Raw genomic sequence first — 20,749 nt, 5'->3', positions numbered from 1 at the left:
AGCCACGGCGATGGCGAGGCAGGTCCGCGGATTCGTGGTCCCTGGCGGGGCGTCTCCGCGCACCGACCTCCACGCCCCGCTTTAGGGACCCCCCCCCCTTCCCCCCGCTCAGAGCCTCACTGGGCTTGGTGGCCCCACAGCACACTGTTTTCTCACACTGTCCTTCTTCAGGCCTCAGGTCTCCATAACCCAGTCACTTAGTAACGACCTCCCCGCTGTTGTGTTTAAAAAGGAAATGTGCACACACCCCCTCAGTTTTTGTGTCAAGATTAAAGGATGTTGAAGATACATCATTATTTGTCAGCATGTTCGGTACTACTCTACTGATTCTAACTGATCAAGCTGCAAGAAGATCCCAAATGGGAATCTTCAGTTGTAGATTTGCAGGTTCAAGATTAAACCCAAGATTCAAGTTGGGTTTAAAGTAATTTTTTTTTTTCATTACTAAATATCCAGGAGTATTGTATAACTACTGACAGATGTACAAACACGCAGTAAAGAGAGGTGATATTGTGTCTAGAGCCCCACCAAGAGGAAAAACTGGAAGCCTCTCCTTTGCCACGAATGGTGGTAACATGATCATTATTTCTAGAAACACATCACTGCCAGCTCTCTAGCTGAGAATCTCAGGACTGGGGAAGGAGTGTTTTACGTTAGCTTTAACACAACGCTAATTCAAAGAAATAGTAATAACTATTCCCGAACAGGGAAAACCAGCATTTTTCCTTCATCCTAATTTGTAGAGGCACAACTGATGAATTGGACTGAGCTGCTCTAGCCAGGTATGGTGGCCAAAGACCCATGCATTTTGTCAGAATTAACCACATAAAAGAGAATTTGTAAAACATAGGCACTGCTACCTCTCTGGCAAGCCTCCTGTCCAGTATCCATTGGAGAAGCCACGGAAGTACAAGCGCATGCATGGCTTTTAAGACACGCAAGAGATTTACACTCAAAAATCAGTCTCTACACAGAAGCATGACATTAAATTAACTGCCTGTTAGTCACAACTAGAAAAATTGCAACCCTATTGCTTATTTACCTTGCATGTTGCTCTGCTTTGCTATGAAAGAAAAAGTTTTATGATACAACTTGTTGGATTTTGAAATGTTAAAGCTTATTTTTTTTTCTCTAATTATGTCAAATAGTTGGTTTTTAGTTTCCTTGTAGCAGATTTTTGAACACGTTGAGCATGTGGGTTTTCAATTGTACCTTCAGGGGGAAAAAATAGAGATCAGAGTGGGAGAAAGCACTGTGTATAATAATAAGAGGTTTCAGATTTTGTAAGTCTAGGCTTAAGGGAGGGTTCTTCATCTTAAATTGGACGAATGCTTAGATTAGTTAATATAAATTTAAGTTTTAAAAATTATTATTAATTAACTCTTCTCTTTGTCTCTGCATTTACCTTCCCAGATGTTCCAGCCTATCATTTTACTTATTCTCATTCTTGTATTATTTTCATCACTTTCTTACACAACAATATTTAAACTTGTCTTCCTTTTTACACTGTTTTTTGTACTGTAAATCTTTCATCATTTACCATTCATTGTAGTATTTTCAGTTTGTTTATTTTGTTCACCCTTCAAGACAAGAAGTAAAAGAAGTATAATTTCTGTAGTAATCAATGCTATAAAAACACTGAAGACTGCTTATTTCTTTAAAAAGACACCTCTTACCACTACCAAATTCAATAAGAAGCCCAAGCATTAAAGTATTTCAGGTAAGGACGTAATTGTGACTTTTTTTATATAAGTCATTGTAATATTTTTCTTTTGCATGTTAAGCTGTACTCTTCTTGATAAATAATCGTAAGAATGGTTGTAAAAATTGACTAAGTCTGTCAGTTATTTCTCAGTAGTTGACTATTCAGTACTGACTACTGAATGTCAGTAGAATGACTCTGACATTCACGAGTTGGTGTCACATTTCAAAATATAGACAGATTTATAAAGTAACTTTGCTAGATTCTATCAGACTAACTAGTTTTGATATCCAGTAAATGGCAATGAAAACTATGGTGAACAAATGAAATGTGACCATCACAGAAACTCAATAGTTTATTGCAATGCTGGTGGTATTCTGTCTAAAAAGATGTGTTCAGAAGCATGAGAGTGAATTAGGCCTTAGTTCATTGAGAAAATGGTTATAGCCCTCCTACTGCATTTAACCAGTTCCAGTCAAAACAGCCATTTCTGCCTTTACCTATTATACTTGGACATTCATTGCTGATTAGATGTGTTGTCTGGAGTTCTGTCCTCTATCATAAATAGATTACCACACAGAACTGCTTCCATAGCAGACAGTTGAGTAAGGAAAATATGGTCATTCTCTAGAATTTCATTAAATCGCAATCCAAGGCCAGTAGCAGAGTTCCAGCGGGAGTGGATCTCTAGTATAAACTCAGGTGAAACTGAACATCCCCCTTTCTCCTCATCCTTAAAATGGCCCAGATAGGTTCCATATATCTGAAATGTCCTATTCTGTCCATCTTATCGACTATTTACCCAATAGAAAGCTGGAATGCACCACTGCCACCAAGATTCAGAAATACCAACATTCGTGGAAGTTATGTACTCAGAAATGTTTGCAGGTTGGTTGGTGAATACGAAAATCTGTGGTAAAGTGAGGTATCTTGCACTTCAGCATCAAGAATAACATTGGAAAATTTTTGCTCTACTACGAAAATTGGTTGTAGTAACAATCTCCTGAATCCTCATCCCCCAGTACCTCCATTTCCCTTTGAGTATTAATTAAAAAGAAGAAGAAGAGGAAGAAGGGAAAAAACTTCACAATAGTTGACAATTCAGTTTAAAATAACTGCTCTTATTCAGTCATCAGTTGATGAACACTTGGGTTCTTTCCATAGTTTGGCTATTATTTATAATGTTGCTTTTGAACTTTGGGGTGCAAGTGTCCACTGACTGATAAATGAGTAAAGAAGATGGAATGGAATATTAGCCATCAAAAAGATGAAATCTTGCCATTTGCAATGACACGGATGGAACTAGAGTGTATTATGCTAAGTGAAATAAGTCTGTCTGAGAAAGGCAAATACCAAATGATTTCACTCATCTGTGAAATTTAAGAAACAGAATAGATGAGCATATGGGGGTGGGGGAAGAAAGAGGGAAATAAACCATAAGAGACTCTTACAGATAGAAAACAAACTGAGAGTTGAGGAAGGGAAGTGAGTGGGGGATGGTCTAGATAGGTGATAGGTATTCAGGAGGACACTTGTGATGATGAGCACTGGGTGTTGTATGAAAGTGATGAACCACTAAATTCTACTCCCCAAACCAATATTGCCCTGCATGTTAACTCGCTAGGGTTTAAATAAAAGTTTGAAAAGAAAAAATAAGAAAAAAAGGGAAAAAAAGAAAAAATAAGTGAAAAACCACATCCTTTTAAAAATACATGGATATATATATATATATGTATATATATATATATTTAAACTTACAAGGGAAATCTCAATATGTATAAATTACTAATAATTAAAATAAATAGTAAGTTGAAGAAAGGGACCTCCTCTAGAGAGCTTTCTAACAGTGAAGGTAATCCATTTACATGAAATAGCTTTGCCAGATCTGGTCAGAGCCTGCTCCTAATCCTTTATCTACATGATGCTGAAAGAGAACATAAATACATCTTACTTTAACAATCAAATAACTAGATGATGATAATAAATAATAGCTAACATTTATTGAGAACTGAAAATTGTATGTTAAATTTCATTTAATTCTATAAAGCACAAAATTGTACTAAAAATAACTGCTCTTAATCTCCATGTTTGTAAATTTCTTTTTGGTTTTTATTTTGTTTTATTCTGGAAGGAAGAGAGATCTGGAGTGAGGAGTAGTTAGTCAACAGAATCTGTCACTATGTACTTCTGACTTTTCATCTTAGAGATTCAAAAGGCTAGGTAGATGGGACGCCTGGTGGCTCAGTCAATTAAGCGCCTGACTTTGGCTCAGGTCCTGATCTCATGGTTCATGAGTTTAAGCCCCACATCAGGCTCTGTGCTGAAAGCTGGGATCCTGGAGCCTGCTTCAGATTCTGTGTCTCCCTCTCTCTTTCTGTGCCTCCCCCACTCACTCTCTGTCTTGTCTCTGTCTCTCAAAAATAGATAAACATTAAACGAAACAAATTTCAAAAGGCTAGGTAGAACGTCATGAGCCACTTGGGTGGCTCAGTTAAGCATCTGACTCTTGATCTTAACTCAGATCTCACAGCCACGAGATCAAGCTCTGTGTATGGCTCTTTACTGACAGCACGGAGTCTGCTTGGAGTTCTTTCTCTCTCTCTCTCTCTCTCTCTGCCCCTCTCCTGCTCATATGCACTCTCTCTCAAAATAAATGGATAAACTTAAAAAAAAAAAAAAAGAACTTAATGACAAGAAGAAATGAAATAAGGTAAATGCTATATTTAATCAATCATTCAATCACTGATTCGATCAAATCATTCAAGTTTACTTTACAAAAAAATCTCAGTGGAAACAACCACTTTAAATATCAAAGTCTGTGTGTTAGATCCGTGATAAGCCTCAAGTCTGCCATCTCAGCGAGACCATTTTGTCAACAGAACTGAAAGTAAATATTTAATGGCTGAAATGTATCTGAAATGTTTATTGCCTTTGAAGCCAGATACATCCACCAAAGCAATGATTCTCAGGTACTTATGGAACATTTGGTGGTTAATGGAGGTGTTATAAGTTGTGACAATGATGGAGAAGCTCCATTGGCAGTAAGAGGAAACGAGTCATAATCTCAAATAATTGTCCCACCCAAATTGTTAATATTGTCCCTCTGATGAAGCATGATATGCAGTGCACATGTTCACTTCAGAAGTATCATGGATATGAACTACACTGTGTGGCTTTAAGAAACAGGCTTGAGAATTTTAACTTTCTTTATTGTGAGAAGAAGGATCAAGAACTAAGTATCTAGATCAGTGGTTTTCAATCCTATCTGCACACCAGCATTCCTGGTATGTTTCTAAAATTGAGGCCCTACCTCACTAACTGAAACTGAATTTTTGAGTCCAGGTATTTGTATTGTCTTAAACCCTGAAGAATCATTTCTTAAGATGTTTGAGTTATCTAAAATATGTACACACAGCTTAAACCAAACCTAGGGTAAGCTATGTGATACCCATTATATACAATCAAAAGTTGTCTAGGTTTGAGTAGACCTTAAAGTTTCATTATGTGCCCTTGCCACTATGACAAAGTGGTTCTAATTCCACAGTGGTGCAGTGTTAGAAAACTCTAAATACAGGTTCTCAAAATCAACATACATAATCAGAGTAGACAAATAGGAATAATATATGACAGAAAGGAAAATGAACATGGGCAGTGTGTATGTGCAGGGTCATGCACACACCTGGTGATATAGGCACATGCATGCGCTCCGTTAAAGCCTCAAGATGACCCCACACATACACCCTGACAATCTACCATTTTGTGGATTTTTATACAGTTATCTCTGCCACAAAGCTTCCCATGTGGTGCACTACAAACGCTCTGGGAATGATGAGTGCCAACTGACTCTACCATCCAAACCAAGATGAGAAAGCATACACAAGAGATGTGATAATGCAGCAGATTACATAGATCCTTTGTCTGTTTAACAAACATTGTAAACTGATGGCTGTTAGGTACAAAGTAAAATTTGGTTTTTACTCTTTTAGCACTTTTTATTGGTTGCCTGACCAGGACAGATATGTAAACAGCTAATTGTTTAAGTGTAAAACCAGTGTAAAAACAAAAAGGCTCATGGTTGCAATTTATTTTGGACACTTGACAGCATGTTAGATTTCCCCAAGAAAACAATAAAATCCTGAGGCTTTCTTGGATGGAATGATACTGTAAATAAACAAATACAGGGGTGCTACATATACCTCAACATGTCTTGTGGCCTGAATAAGAAAGGAGAGGCTAACCAAGACAGGTCTGGGCTGATCAAAACACCAGCCTCATCCTTAGATCTGAAGATAATTCAAACAAGTAAACCTTGTTGTAGAAAATTCCCTTGCATGCACATTCTTGGGCGTAGGAAGGAGTGTCTTTGGTAATTTGGCCTGGATTTAAGAAAAAAATTTAGTTGGCTATTTTTAAGCAGAACTACTCAAACTCATAAAACAAAGGAAAATTCAGTGCTGAGCCTGGAATGTGTATTGGCCTGCATTCTCCAACTTTCACTTCAATTCGTGTGGTAGAGTAGGATATGGTTATTTAATCGGCTGCCAGGGAATGTCAGCTTGGTAACTAAGTCTGAACTCCATATTGGGGCAGCATTTGCAGCTGTCTTCCAGTAGAACTACAGCCTGCTTCCATCTCGGAGTCATGCTTCAGGTCAGATGCACTCACTGAATGCAAGGACTGAGGAGAATGTAGTGGAGGATGATATCACAAAGTGAGAAAAGTTGGCTGCTCGTTAAACTGCTGGAATTTGGTACAACTCAAAAATAGTATTCACGAAGACACTACTGCTTAAACTCTAGTTATAAACCAATCAGGTCTAATGAGAGATCATTTTGATTCTCTGTAGTTTTGAACTAGCTTTGGTAGGGGAAGTGATTGCATCCATATTTTGATTAGATTAACCTTTGAGTACGTCCTGGTATTCTCAATAGCTTGTGGGATTCCAAAGGGAAACTCATACAGAGTAAGAAAGCTTTATGGCCTGGACATGACAGGAAATCCTTTATAGAGGCAATAATAAATGTGATAACATACCAAATGCTTCTCAGTAGTACTTTTGTGTGATCAGTTGGGACACGGGGAAGTGATGGTAGCTGTTTTAAATGTTAGTCCTTCTGACAGTCTGTTCAGAATCATAGAATCTTTTAAGATCCTTTCCATAGAACCTAATAAATACATTTCAATCCATGCCTTCTCTGCTTAGAGACTCAGTCACTCACTCTACACTACTCACTCTCAGTTTTAAAATAACTCTGTGACTTTCCTAGTGAAGCTGTGAGTTAATTTTTAAACATTTCCAGGAGCAACTTTCAAGTACTGTTATAACTTCACTTGATCAGAGAATAGGAGCAGTAGGGGTGACAACCACCTCTTTAAAAAAAGAGGAGAAAGGGGCGCCTGGGTGGCGCAGTCGGTTAAGCGTCCGACTTCAACCAGGTCACGATCTCACGGTCTGTGAGTTCGAGCCCTGCGTCGGGCTCTGGGCTGATGGCTCGGAGCCTGGAGCCCGTTTCCGATTCTGTGTCTCCCTCTCTCTCTGCCCCTCCCCCGTTCATGCTCTGTCTCTCTCTGTCCCAAAAATAAATAAACGTTAAAAAAAAAATTTTTTTTTAAATAAAAAAAATAAAAAAAATAAAAAAAAAAAAGAGGAGAAATTCAGAAATTTCTACTTTTCACTGCCCGTTGTTAAGCCAGTCTATATCGTCCTAAAGAGCTTCACTGTATATCTCAGATGTTTATATTTAATAAACTTAAATATGCTGACATTTCCTGATTATTCAGTTTCATTGTTAAAATTACAAAATGCTTTTGGTTCATAGTTGTATAAGTTTTTCTATAGCTATTTTTCAAAATAGGGTACCATCAAAACTCAATATCTGAAAATAAAAATCACAAAATTTTATAAATATAAACTTTACTGTGATATAAGAATATATAGTGAATTTTAGCAGTTATTCAGCGTTTTAAAAAGTATTCATGTTGTGTTTTAGAATGTTCTAAACCATAATTCAAGCTCAGTTCATAATATTTTGCTTTTGTTTTGATTATTTTTCTTTTAAGTTATTAGTATATTCTTAGATATGTTAAATAAATAAAAGTTTTTATCTTATACCAAAATAAATATTAAATATTAAATATGGAGGATAGCACAAATTTAAAAATTAGAACCTTTTAGAAAACTTTAGAACCCTAATTCACTTCCTAAAATGCAAATATCCTGACAGCATTAAGAAAAGGTGCAGCAGGGCACTGGGGTGGCTCAGTCAATTAAGCGTTTCATTCCTGGTTTCTGCTCAGGTCGTAATCTCGTGGTTCATGAGTTTGAGGCCCGTGTAGGGCTCTGCGCTAATGTTCAGAGCCTACTTGGGATTCTTTCTCCCTCCCTCTCTCTGCCCCTCCCCTGCTCTTGCTCTCTCTCTCCCAAAATAAATAAACTTAAAAAAAAAAAAAAGAGAGAAGAAATGATGCAACTATTTCAGGAATTTTTATACTGCATACACCAGAGATGGAGCTCTGGAAATGATTGATTCTGAAAAAAGTGTGTTCTTTATTTTCTGTAGTCCCTTCTGAGTTCTTTGAGTTGAATTGCTTAAATGTGCACATTAACAAACAAGACGCATTAAGTGATTATCAAAGGCTGGCAAATAGCATTTGTTCCTCTCTGAGGTTGTCCAACATAATGTACCTTGAAAGTCCACAAGTCAGCTCTTTTAAGTTCATGTTGAAAGTACCTGCCTTAACCTATGCGTTGAAAATTAAGAGGGTGTGAGGGGCAGAAAGAAGCGTATCAGTTTCCCTACTGGCCTCAAATTCCCTCAAAGGAAAGGGAATTTAAGAGCTTGTTTTTTGAAATATACCTGAGAGAGTCTATTATTTCTTAAAGTCAGAAAACTCCACTTAGCATCTACTTTATAATTCCCTTTCTTGTTTTTCATGAACATGTGCAACTTTTGCACAATCCATCTCATTTCCTCTGTATCATTAACTCCCGGATAGGGAAAACAGACCTCAACTTTTTAAATTTTTGTTAATGTTTATTTATTTTTGAGAGAGAGACAGAGAGAGCATGAGTCAGGGGAGCGCGGAGAAAGAGGGAGACACAGAATCCAAAGCAGGCTCCGGGATCTGAGCTGTCAGCACAGAGCCTGACGCAGGGCTCAAACTCACAAACTGTGAGATCATGACCTGAGCTGAAGTCAGGCGCTTAACTGACTGAGCCACCCAGGCGCCCTCATATACCTCAGCTTTTTAAATAGAACAACTTAGGTGTCAGCTTCAGTCAGTCATTTAGAACTTCAGAGGGAGAAGTTAACAAGTCAGCAAAACTAATTTACTCTGGATTTTAGGTGACTCCCAGGAATCTGAGCTCCTATACCTTCTGAAAGGAATTGCATATCTGCTGAGGCACCAGGGCCACTGCATGGAGGGTCTTAGCATTACTCTAACTGCTTAGATTCCATGTAGGGAGAAAAGCCACAGTGAAGCAGCCAAAGGAGGAGGTATTGATGGAAATTAAGGATCCCTCAGCCTTGGATGTCACAAATCTTGAGGTGAGAAAGCTTTTCAAGAGAACAAACTCATGTCCTCACCTTAGAGGGAATATAATTTGCTCATAAGTAGCTATTTGTTTGAAGTACTGATATTTGTAGAAAGTGGATAGATTCAGACAAGCAGGGTAAACTCAGAATAGATAAGAATGAAGTCATGGGAGTTTTCCTGTGCAAAATATTTCAATGGCAACAACATCAACAAAAGAATATACTGTCAGGGCAAGCACAGCCTTGTGGGTACTGTGTTTTTGTGTCATGTGGACTTATTGAGAGGCCTTGGTGTGGGCCATGGGTCTGGGGGCTCCAGAGAGTGCTCTGATTGCATAGGGGCAGGGCTGCACTGAACTGGGGCTTATGGCTGTCTATACCCTTATCTTTAGATTTTTTTACTGTAGCCTTCCCACACCATGATGTCACATTTCTTTCCATCTGGGCACCCACCCATACAGCATCCTGTTCTGATCTTCCCTCTGTCTCCCCACTCCATGTCTTGTGAAATGGATTCTTTTCCCAGGCTGCAGTCAAAGCTTACCTATATTTATTTGTTCCTTCCAGTCGCTTCTGTGTTCTAGCTCTTCTTTTATGTGCCAAGATGTGACTAGCCAAGATGTAACTGCTTCTTCTGTCAATGAAATTTTATTAGACAGTCACAAACGGGAAATATAGTGCTACCACCTAATGATGATAAATTGAACATTTGTGGTAGAAGATATATGTGGGCTAGCAACTCTCGGAGAAGGCGGGGGACTTATTGCTGTATCTTTAAATTATACTGGCTAAATGGCCTCTCTCAGCCCCACAGTATTGCTAGAACTTCCTTCCAGACAGAAGTGACTCAGGGCAGCCCTCTTGTGGTGGACCGACGTTCCCAAGGTTCTTTTCTAGAATAAGAGGTAGCCCTAGAACAGTCAGTCCTTTTATTTAGATATTGTTGTCATCATTATCAAAATCTCCTAACTCAAGAATCTGTAAATAATATAATGAGATGCTAAAAACTAATTTGAGAACAGTAAGCAAGATCTATCTCTAGTTTTAAATAGCCCATACTTCTAAAATGTTTTTATGTTTTGTTTCTTCAGAATACAGACCAGTACTTAAAAAGAACAGATAGTTTAAAACTGTTTTTTTTTTTAATATTTCTGTCATCTGGAAATGCCTGTACATAAGCCCCATGACAGATCTGCTTGGCTAAAAACTCTGTTGACATGCCACCAGCCCTCAGAAAGAAGAGAGAGCCAGCATCCCATGATTCCAGAGGGAAGACATCCAGCACTGGGAAAATAAGCACATTCACTGAAACACAACAATCTAAATATGTAACTTTCATGGGTAATAAATACTCTGTGTGTGACTCTTATAATTTTATAAACCAAAACAGACTCTTGTATAAGTATCAAAATTATATTTCTATCACTAACACAAAATCCAAACTCTGTCATTCTAGGACTAAAATAACACAGGACCAAATTTGACAGAATTAGCTGTGGAACTTTATAAAAATTAAGAAACCTTGGCCTCATCACTGGATGACCTGATTCCAAAAATCTGAGGGCAAGTTCTAGCTTTCATAATTTTTTTTTTATATATAATTCTCTGAGTGATTGCAGTGTCCAGTAAGTCTGGGAGTGCCACAAGTTTGTGGTCACCTTGATGGAATGGGGACCACCAGGAGAGGCTCTTTGCTTTCATTTATAAGTTTATTTCAAGGTCGTGGGCTGCTCAGAATGTGGACAGTCAATGCCACAGGTTACATTTCAGGAATCTTCAGAGTTGACCAAGCTTGCTGCAAACAAGGATTTATCTTATTCTTCTTCTGGGCCTTAGGGTCTGACAGTATACCTGGCACAGAGTTGGTGCTCACAGATATTTGTTACACGGAATGCTAATTGGAGTGCCCAAGACCTCTCCCTAGAAATGGAAGATAATTTAAGAGTCAAGAGAGTCCTGCTAAGCAACTGAGATCCTATAATATAAAGTATTATGAAAATTGCAAAACGTGCATTATTCTAAAGGAAAGGATTATTTTAAATATGACATCTGTAAGAGCATCTAAATTTTAATATGCATTAGAATGGGTTCAGTTTTTTTTTTTAATGTTTATTTTTGACAGAGAAACAAAGCATATGGGGGGAGGGGCAGAGAGAGAGGGAAACACAGAATCCGAAGCAGGCTCCAGGCTCCGAGCTGTCAGCACAAAGCCCAACGTGGGGCTCGAACTCACAGACTGCAACATCATGACCTGAGCCAAAGTCGGACGCTCAACCGACTGAGCCACCCAGGCGCCCCGACTTCAGTTTTTCAAAGTCATCACTTTTCCAATTTTTTCCATCTCCTTGCCAAGGAAAGTAGAAACACAGTACCCTTTCAACTGGTAGATATGGTTCAAGAAGAAAAGAAAAGGAACAGAAAAACTATACAAGCAATAAGTCAGAAGCCACCCAGCCTCATACACAACCATAGTTGTCACAGCATAAAGAGACTAAATAAATAACTACTTTGTGATGCTTCAAAATCATCACTTAGATGCAAACTATAAATTAAATGTGTACTGGCCTGCTAAAGGCAAAATTGGAGCGTCTATTTCCAGATTTCCTTCAACCACTAAATGAAAATCCATTTGCCTTTGCATTTTGACCCAAGATTTATATTATCTCAAGACACAGCCTCTTTAGACAAGCTGTCATCAAGGTAAATACTCTGCTATTTGATTCCTGTGTTGTACTTGGAAGATGGAATGTCATCTCCCTCGTATGGACTTAACAGAAAACTGCATTTAAAAGTTGACAAGGCCAGAATTCAACCTCTCATGCCCCAACCCCCTATCCCTGGGTTCTGTTCCCTTCCCTTGAACTCCATGGAATTTTAAACTTCAAGGCACTCCACCAAGAATGAGAAGACCAGAATTCTATTCCTGGCTTTGCTAGTAAGTGGCTCTGTGACCTTAAGCAGATGACCTAACATCAAGGCCTCTTTCCTCAGCTATAAAATGAGAGGGTTGACTAGATGATGTCAGAGGTTCTTTCTGGCTCTAGAATTCTCTAAATCTAGAAACACCTTCAACTAGAAACATTTATGTACTCAATATTCCTTTTTCACCCTTTCCAAAATGTTTTAGTTTGTGGCCTAATATCATTATGCATGTAGACCTTTTCAAATCCTTTTCAGGATTCTCTTTTATGATTCTTGAAGCAGCTCATGTTGCTGCATTTACTTTACATTAAATATTATGTTATACATGTCCTTATCCCTTAGCTATACTTTGAATTAGGATCAGTATGTCACCAGATATGCATGATTCTTCCAAATTCTCTTCAATATACAGAGCAATTATTTGGGCCAATTTCATATTTGAAGGTGTAAATATTGAAATGGTTTAAAGTAATCTAGAGTATACAACAAATTGCATTTTTGCCATAATGTTTTCAGCCATTCTGATAGCTGCTTGAAAATGTCAGGCACTTCAAGATATCTGAATATCATTAAAGGGCTGAATATACCAACATCGGTCTTTTTAATCCATTCGTTTTACATACATATCAGTAGGAATGTTTCTCAAAGTTTTCTTAAAAGTTTTTAGTGGAAAGATTCAAAAGCATCTGCACTGAATATTTATTGCCTTTGTATGCTTTCATCTTCTGGGTATATAATACAGCATGGAAATTGAAGCTACTACATACAAAAAAAATTATTCCACAAAAGGGTTGGTAAATACTAGAATAAGTGATATACCTGGAGTGAAATTCTTGTCAGTGTCTCTCCCTAGTTTTTGATTCTGTGTAATTTAAGGTCGGTTTTACCATGAAAAGAAGCAGATGGAAGCACCTGCAATAAATAATTATTGGGGCTTCCATGGAAGGGGGGCATTCGAATAGGTACTATTGAGTGACACTATAGAGTATAGCCCAACACCATTTCTCCCATACTTAGCTGCATACTATCTGAAGTTCTGATAGGATTTAGAAAAGTCTTGATTCAATTCACAAAAGACTCATGGAAATTAAGAGGTTTGGAATGGAAGAGAGTGTAGGGGGAACAATGTTATTAGATAATTCTGTAGAGGTCCTTTGGGGCAATCCCTTGCCCCAGCCCAGGATTATCCTCCTGGTAAGGTTAGAGGCAGAAATAAACCAACTTTTTTTGTGTGCTTGGCACTAAAAGTGTCCCCTCATACTCTTACAACAACCTCATGAAGTAAATATAGTTATCCCTTTACAGACGAAACACACTTGAAAATTCACACAGATAAGTGGTGGCAATAGAATTGAAACCAAGACCTCTGGGCGCCTGGGTGGCGCAGTCGGTTAAGCGTCCGACCTCAGCCAGGTCACGATCTCGTGGTCCGTGAGTTCGAGCCCCGCGTCAGGCTCTGGGCTGATGGCTCAGAGCCTGGAGCCTGTTTCCGATTCTGTGTCTCCCTCTCTCTCTGCCCCTCCCCCGTTCATGCTCTGTCTCTCTCTGTCCCCCCCCCCCCAAAATAATAAACGTTGAAAAAAAAATCAAAAAAAAAAAAAAAAAAGAAACCAAGACCTCTGTGGCAAAATTCTCACATCTCCAGTTAGAAAAACCAGTTCTGGGGAGCCTGGGTGGCTCAGTCTGTAGGCATCTCACTCTTGATCTCAGCTCGGGTCATGATCTCACAGTTCATGAGTTCAAGCCCTGCATTGGGCTCTGTGTTGATCGTGCAGAGCATGCTTGGAATTCTGTCTCTCCTTCTCTCTGCCCTTCTGCTGCTTGTGCTTGCTCTCTGTCTCTCAAAATAAATAAATAAATTTTTAAAAATTTAAAAAGAAAAGAAAAGAAAAACCAGTTCCAAGCTCTATTCCTCCACATGTTTTTCTACAAACTTCAGCAAGATACTTGACATCTCTCAGCCATGGTTTTATCAGTAAGATCAGGGTAATAATATCTACAGATATATTTGCTATGAGGGTGAACTAGGATAAAGATATATTCTAAGTACTTAGCCCAGAGCTTTGCAGAGAGCTGTCTCTCTATGAGTAATCACTATTATTGCTATAACTATTATTGTTATTGCTTTTGAAATTATGATGCCAGGCTTTCAAAACACAGAGCATGATTTCCTTCAATTGTACTATATGTACTAAAGTGTTACCATGGGCAGGTTACTATAATTAAACTTTTGAGGTCCCCATGAAATATTCATATGGAAGCAGGCAAAAATAACGTGAAAGTGAATATGTAACATTTTAATGACCACACAGAGGAAATTCTTCAGACTTGAGGATAAGATCTTAGTATTTAAACCCTTAAATGGCTTATTTGCTAAAATAGACACAGAATTGTGTTAGACACTTTCTTTAACTCAGTTAAACCAAACATGAGCAGATGGATGCATGTACAAGTTCACATGCAACCTGCAAATGTTGCTGGAGAGAGGCATCTTCCCTGGCATTTCCAGGAGAGATCAATTTGGGCATGGTTTAGGGAGCCTCTCCATATACTTGGGCTGTGGTACACCTCAACTGAAAACAAACACATGGGCATCTCATTGGTTTTTTTTTTTCCTCCCATAATAAGTGTTATTCTTTTCTATGGTCTCTGGTTTCCTCTGGCAGAAAGACATCACTATTGTAGATACAGACAGCAAGCTGTCATAGAAACACAAAGAGTATGAGGCTGGTCTTTATATATGTCCCACTCCTACTTTATTTAAAGACAGAAGTTTGATACGTTTTCACAAATCTTTGGAGATTAAACATATTACATACATATACATATATGTATATATATATTAAATATATTACATTATGTATAGGTGTATGTGTATGTGTGTGTGTGTGTGTGTGTGTGTGTGTGTATAATTGTTGCACATGTTGCTATGCCACATCCAGACACCAACTTCTCAAGGCACTGAAGAGTGCATTCTGATTCTCACTGAAAAAGGGGAAGAGAGAAGTATGCAAGGAAATAATTCTTGACTATAAAAAAGGAGGTGACTTTTTCAAATAACCTCTAAAATTGGCCATTGTCATTGTGTGATATTAACACCAGCCCTTTTGGCAAGTTTGAAAATAGTGGGCTCCATTATAAAAGCTAAAAATGTCCTGGACCTGGAGTTGTTTACCCAGAGTATGAGCTGCTCTAAAGTTACAGAGCTCTGGTTGGAAGAGTGGCTTGAAGGCCGCCTCCAAGTATCTGACGTCACAGGAGTCTCAGCTGCTGCTGTGACACTGACCTGAGCGGCTTCTTGATTTGTGAAAGGAGTGAAGGTTTAAAAGGGATTTGCCAGTACTGCTCTCTTGCATGGTTGGACGTATTTTGCATTCCCATTTCTGCAAAGAAGCAAAATTCACCGAGCTGAGACTTTTGTCTTTTAAAAAAAAAAAAACCTAGCTATCCTTCCATTGCTAGATTGACCAAATGGTGGAACATCCATAGGATTTCTCCCCAGAGCTAAAAGGTATGTTTCTTCCTAACCGTTTGAAATCAAGTGATTCATTGTGGCAAAATATAGAGGGGCTACTGCTGATGTGTTTTAAACTATGGGCACTGTTTAAGTGCAAGAACATTTCAACAATGTTCCAGTGTCTGCGTCTGGGCTGTAAAAACAGTGGGGCGGGGTGCATAACGGATTTTACTGACGCCCAGGGATGAGAAGGTCCAGCTGCTGTGAGTGGATTTCTCAACTCTGGACTGACAATGACATCCGCCCTCTGAAACTGTTTTTAAAACACTGCTTCTCAGTACTTTGAACAGCACTTTGCCTACTGTAGGATTTCACTAAATGTATTTATCAGAACGTTGTTTTTAATTAGGATGAAGACTTCTTACATTTGCAAGTAAAATTCAAAACCCATGAGGTTATTGGTATTTGAAAATTACAAAGAAAAATAAACGTAGTTCATTCAAGATGACGGCGTTTGCTCACTACATGAGTAGTGTTTCTGTAATTTTAGTGGAAGTGTGTGCCATGCGTAACCAACTAATCTGTAATTAGAAGGGGACCTTACCACTACATCTTCTATTGTTTAAGCGAATTAATTTTAGATACTTAAAGTCTCTTTCAAAGCTTTTCTTTTTTAAGAGATGTAAAATCAGTACACCTATATTTTGGGTGTTTTCTAGTTTGAGTGTCTAACTGGGGGAAAAACAAGGAAGAAGAAGGTAATAAAATGAGAAGACAAAAGTATTTCTTCAGATTTGCATGTAGTAGTATCTCTTTGACCCTTTTGGAACATGAGGAACATGTTGAAATAGCAAGAAATAGCAATAAAAAAAATATTCCTTTTTGCCCTGCAATCAAATCAAATCATTGTCTTTGGAAAGATGCATTTGCTAGTAAAACAATAGGGTAGGAATAGGTCTGTTAATTAGCTGAAATGATGCAAATGATTGATAGCCTGGAGGAAGAGCTAGAGAATCTTGATGCATAACTCTGATGGGTATAGGCATGGGAATTCTAAATCCCTCAAAGTTAGAAGCAGAGCATCTCTAGGACCAATGATTCTTCTAGGAATTTTGAGTAGCACGGTGCGTAGCATGCCAACATTCATTTGTAACCTCCTACAAATGAAAAATCTTTGATGATAGGAAAAGTATGTTTAGAAAAAGGAGATGGGAGAGCAAGAAACAATACTCTGAACAAAAATCTCAGAAGAGAGAAGTAGCGAGAGAGTCAGCTCCTGTAATGCTGATTTGTTTGGCTAATGTCCAGTTTCCAGTTGGGGAGATGGTGGGTAAAATGGTACTGACCCAGGTGTGGTGAGAATGGAACACTCCTCAAAGAAGTGTTCCTATGACCACACGGAGGCTAATTTGAGAAATTAAAATAATTTATTGTGAGACTCGTAAGTTGCTCTTAAATGCTGCCTGCTAGTGGGGCCTAAGTAAGCAGAACTATTTTCCTCCCATCACCATACTCATGCAACCCACTCACAACCCAACAATTCTGACTTCCAGCCTCAGCCTCAGGGGCTCGGAAGTAGGTTACACGGATTGTATAATGCTACCTTGGAGTTGTTGAGAAAAGAACGTGTGCATGACTGAGTAATGCAGCTCACTCTACCCTTTTACAGGTGCTCTAATAAATTTTTATTCTGAATGAAATTGTGCACGGAGTGAATTGATAGAGACACAGGGAGGGATGCAGATAGCAGTAATCCTTCCTTCTCTCCCACATAGATGCCAATATCTGTGGGTGAAAAAGAGTGACGACTAGAAACAAAGAGAACTTTTGTATTTGCATCAGTAGAGAGCAGTGAAAATGAGTTTTAGAATCTGCTGAACCACTTTACCCCATAACTTCTCATCATAGAACATTAAGTCCCTCCAAAGCTGCCCCATTAGTTGATTTTTTTAATATTTAAGGAGAATTATAATAAAAGCAGTTTTATATAAGATTTATCTATCCAAATCTTTGCTAACAATACAAAATTTTCTGAATATTCAACTTGCCACGTATCCTAAAATACTTTAAAAATAATGAGGGCAAACGAAAGTCATTGAAAACATGAGAGTTCACACAATTAGATTTGCTTCTAGTAATTTACTAACTAAAGAAACATGAAAATCTTCAGTTTTATTCTGGAGAAAGAAAACATAAAGAAGGATAATTGAAGGCAAGGAGGGAGGGAGGGAAGAAAAGAAAAAGAGGGAAGGACAGAAGGAAGAAACCAAGGAACAGGCACTTATTGAGCACCCACTATGGTTCAGAATGATGTGAGAGACTTTTATTAAGCATTCTCTCTCTTATGTTCATGTAATCCCTGCAGTGACTCTATGGACCCCATTTTACTTTTGGAGGAGAAAGCAATAAATTCAGTCATACTATATTTGACATTTATAACGAGACATAGATGCTAGGAAGGCAAAATAAATCCTCCCACAAAAATTGGCACAGATACTGCTCTATAGGAATTTTCTTTCAAAGGCTTGGTTTTGATCCATAACCATTACATTTCCTGGCACTAGATAGGGGCCTGGCCCTGGAGAGGGGAAGCTGTGTGGATTGGCCCTTGTCCATAGTAAATGATGAGTGGTCTTTGCAGTTAAGTGCAGGATTCTGTCTGCTTTGGGAACATTATCTGGGTTCATATATAGTGCTGTTACAAGGAGCAAGCCTGAGTTAGACTGAGTTAGACTGTAAAGAAAAGAAAAAAGAAAAGAAAAGAAAGGAAAAGAAAAGAAGAGAAGAGAAGAGAAAAAAGAAAAGAGGAAAGGAAAAAGAAAAAAAAAAAGAGGAAGGGTCTGGCATCTTTTAACCTTTTAATCCTGGTCTGGAGTGGTTCTAGAAGAGTTAGCAATAGAAAGAAAAATTGGGGCCACTTGTACATAACTATAGGAGAAACTTTACGATGATTTCTGAACATTTACAGTGCTTAAAGACAGGATGAATCATGGATGGTCATAGCAGCTCTTTTCCAGCTAGCCTGAAAGAAGTATGCTTTTTTTCTATAATTTCCTTGGTTCGTTTCCAACTATCTCTTGAGGTCTTAAACCACTCATTCCACTCTTCCTAAGAAGTCCTAGTGTTAACTACCTGCTAGTGAGCAAGATAGTTTCAGCTCACAGTTAATTACATATGGTTTTAAAGCAGTCTACCAGTCTAAAAATAAGCACTGTCTGCATTTCCTGTGAATAATTATTAGATGAACTTAAAAGATTACTAGGTAATCAAGATTAATGACAGAGTCTCCAAAACAAACAGAAAACAAAATCATGTATATTCTTTACTATCTTCATTTTGTTAGGTCTTCACTGACATATTTATTTTGGGCAACTAGCAATGGTAATGGCGGGTACATGTGGTCCCTGTCTCATTGGTGTGGGAGATAGTCAAAGGAAGGAAGGATGACAGAGAAGATGGAAAATAGGATTAGAAAAAGAGCATGGCTAAGTGGATAAAATGAGACATGATAACATCTCAAGTAGCTAAATCTGAAATTACTTCTTTTTCTTGACTGGGTTAGTCATAGTATTGGGAGTGTCAAGAAGTAGGTAAAAATGACCAAAGTGTCTGTGGGAAATAGTTTAAGAGAAGAATAACAATGTAGATCTCAATATTTTTAGGCTGTTTTTGAAGGTGGAGCCCTCATATAGCACTGACATTTTTTTATCCTTATTAGTCTGTTATAATTCATTGATAGATTGCAGCTCAAACTATGTTTGGAACAGTTTACCACTTGGATATGCATGTTCAGAACAGTCTGATAAAAATAAAATTAATCTTCAATGTTTATCTTATATTTGGGACATGAAATATGCAGCCATTTTCTGCAACTACAAAATGGGGCTTGCTGCCTGGTTATGTTGGCTTCATTCCACAGCACCAACATCCAAGCAGCTATAGACCCTGGGGGCACTTTGCTCATAATTAGCATAAGCCACTACCTGGTAAATTAACACATTTCGGTCATGGCCTAGAAACCTGAAGATACAGACTTTTAATAGACATGATTATCTTAGATGATGGTTTAAACATTTTAAACATGCTTTTCTACCCACTAATAAATGTCTATGTCTTTCTTTCTTTTTTTTTAAGTACGCTCTACACTCAACTTGAACTAATGACCCCAACATTAAGAGTCGTCTGCTCCAATGACCCAGCCAGCCTGGCACCCTATATGACTTTCTTAATAAAAATTATTTTTAGTAGAAGTCAGACCAATATCTTTTAAAGCAAAAAATAGGGAAAATGTTTAAAATTTTCAAACTATCTTGCATGCCATATGTCATTTAATCTTTATAACAACCCTGTAAGTATCTTCCATTTTAACATAAATAAACTAAATCTCAGAAATTTTAGATGACTTATAACAAAGTTACCAATGTGGTATTTTAAATTTCATCTTCAAACCCTAAATACGCATACCCTAAAAGCTAGAAATCTATTTCAGTCACAGCCTAATGTGATCAAGGATATCCTTGCAAAGTGAGCAAACCATTTTCTTCAGTGCTCTGTATTCAGTAGCCTAAACAGATTTGAATATATGGTCCATTAGAAGAAAATGAGAGATAAGTTTTAACATGTGGCTCCCAGGATAACTTTGTTGTTTTTACATTTTCCTTGATGAAGTAAAATAATGAAGATATTTTTATGATTTAGTTTGTCTTTTTTTGCTGATACATCAGTCCCAGATCAACTGCCAACTCAGGTTTCTTATTAATACAATAATCCCATTTGGCATGGGCTTTAACTCTGAATATAAAATTGAAACTGTAGTCCAACACTGTTTCAGGACTTTAATTCATAGAAACATGTATTCTGGTTGCAACAGAAAAGGAGTAATTCTGTTGCAGTAGAATTTACCACGGTTGTGTAGATATATGTCCATACAGTTGAATTTCATACTACCACTCTTAGTCACAGAAAAAAATCCATCTTTAGATTAGATAGTTAAAAAGAATGCTTACATATCATGTATGTATTTAATTTTGCTGTCTGATTTCAGAAAGGGGGAAAAAAGCCTTTGGACAACACTTACTTTTTGACTGTGCTAGTCCTTCTTAAGCAGATTGTTAATCATCTCCTCTCTTC

At 37.9% G+C, this 20,749-nt stretch overlaps 1 protein-coding gene across 1 annotated transcript in view; it reads left to right on the top strand.

Moving 5' to 3' along the window:
- SOGA3 (SOGA family member 3) overlaps positions 1–20,749 on the top strand; it is a 61,291-nt gene that overhangs the window by 40,311 nt on the left and 231 nt on the right. Inside the window, exon 6 of the mRNA XM_047860445.1 lies at positions 1,414–1,720. Coding sequence (XP_047716401.1) covers positions 1,414–1,524 — 111 coding nt within the window. The 3' untranslated portion in view covers positions 1,525–1,720. The remainder of the gene's footprint in view (positions 1–1,413; positions 1,721–20,749) is intronic.

This window comes from Prionailurus viverrinus, chromosome B2, assembly GCF_022837055.1.
Source record: "Prionailurus viverrinus isolate Anna chromosome B2, UM_Priviv_1.0, whole genome shotgun sequence".
Classification (NCBI taxonomy): domain Eukaryota; kingdom Metazoa; phylum Chordata; class Mammalia; order Carnivora; family Felidae; genus Prionailurus; species Prionailurus viverrinus.
The sequence above is the reverse complement of the archived record's forward strand: the minus strand, read 5'-3'. Positions and strand labels throughout refer to the sequence as shown.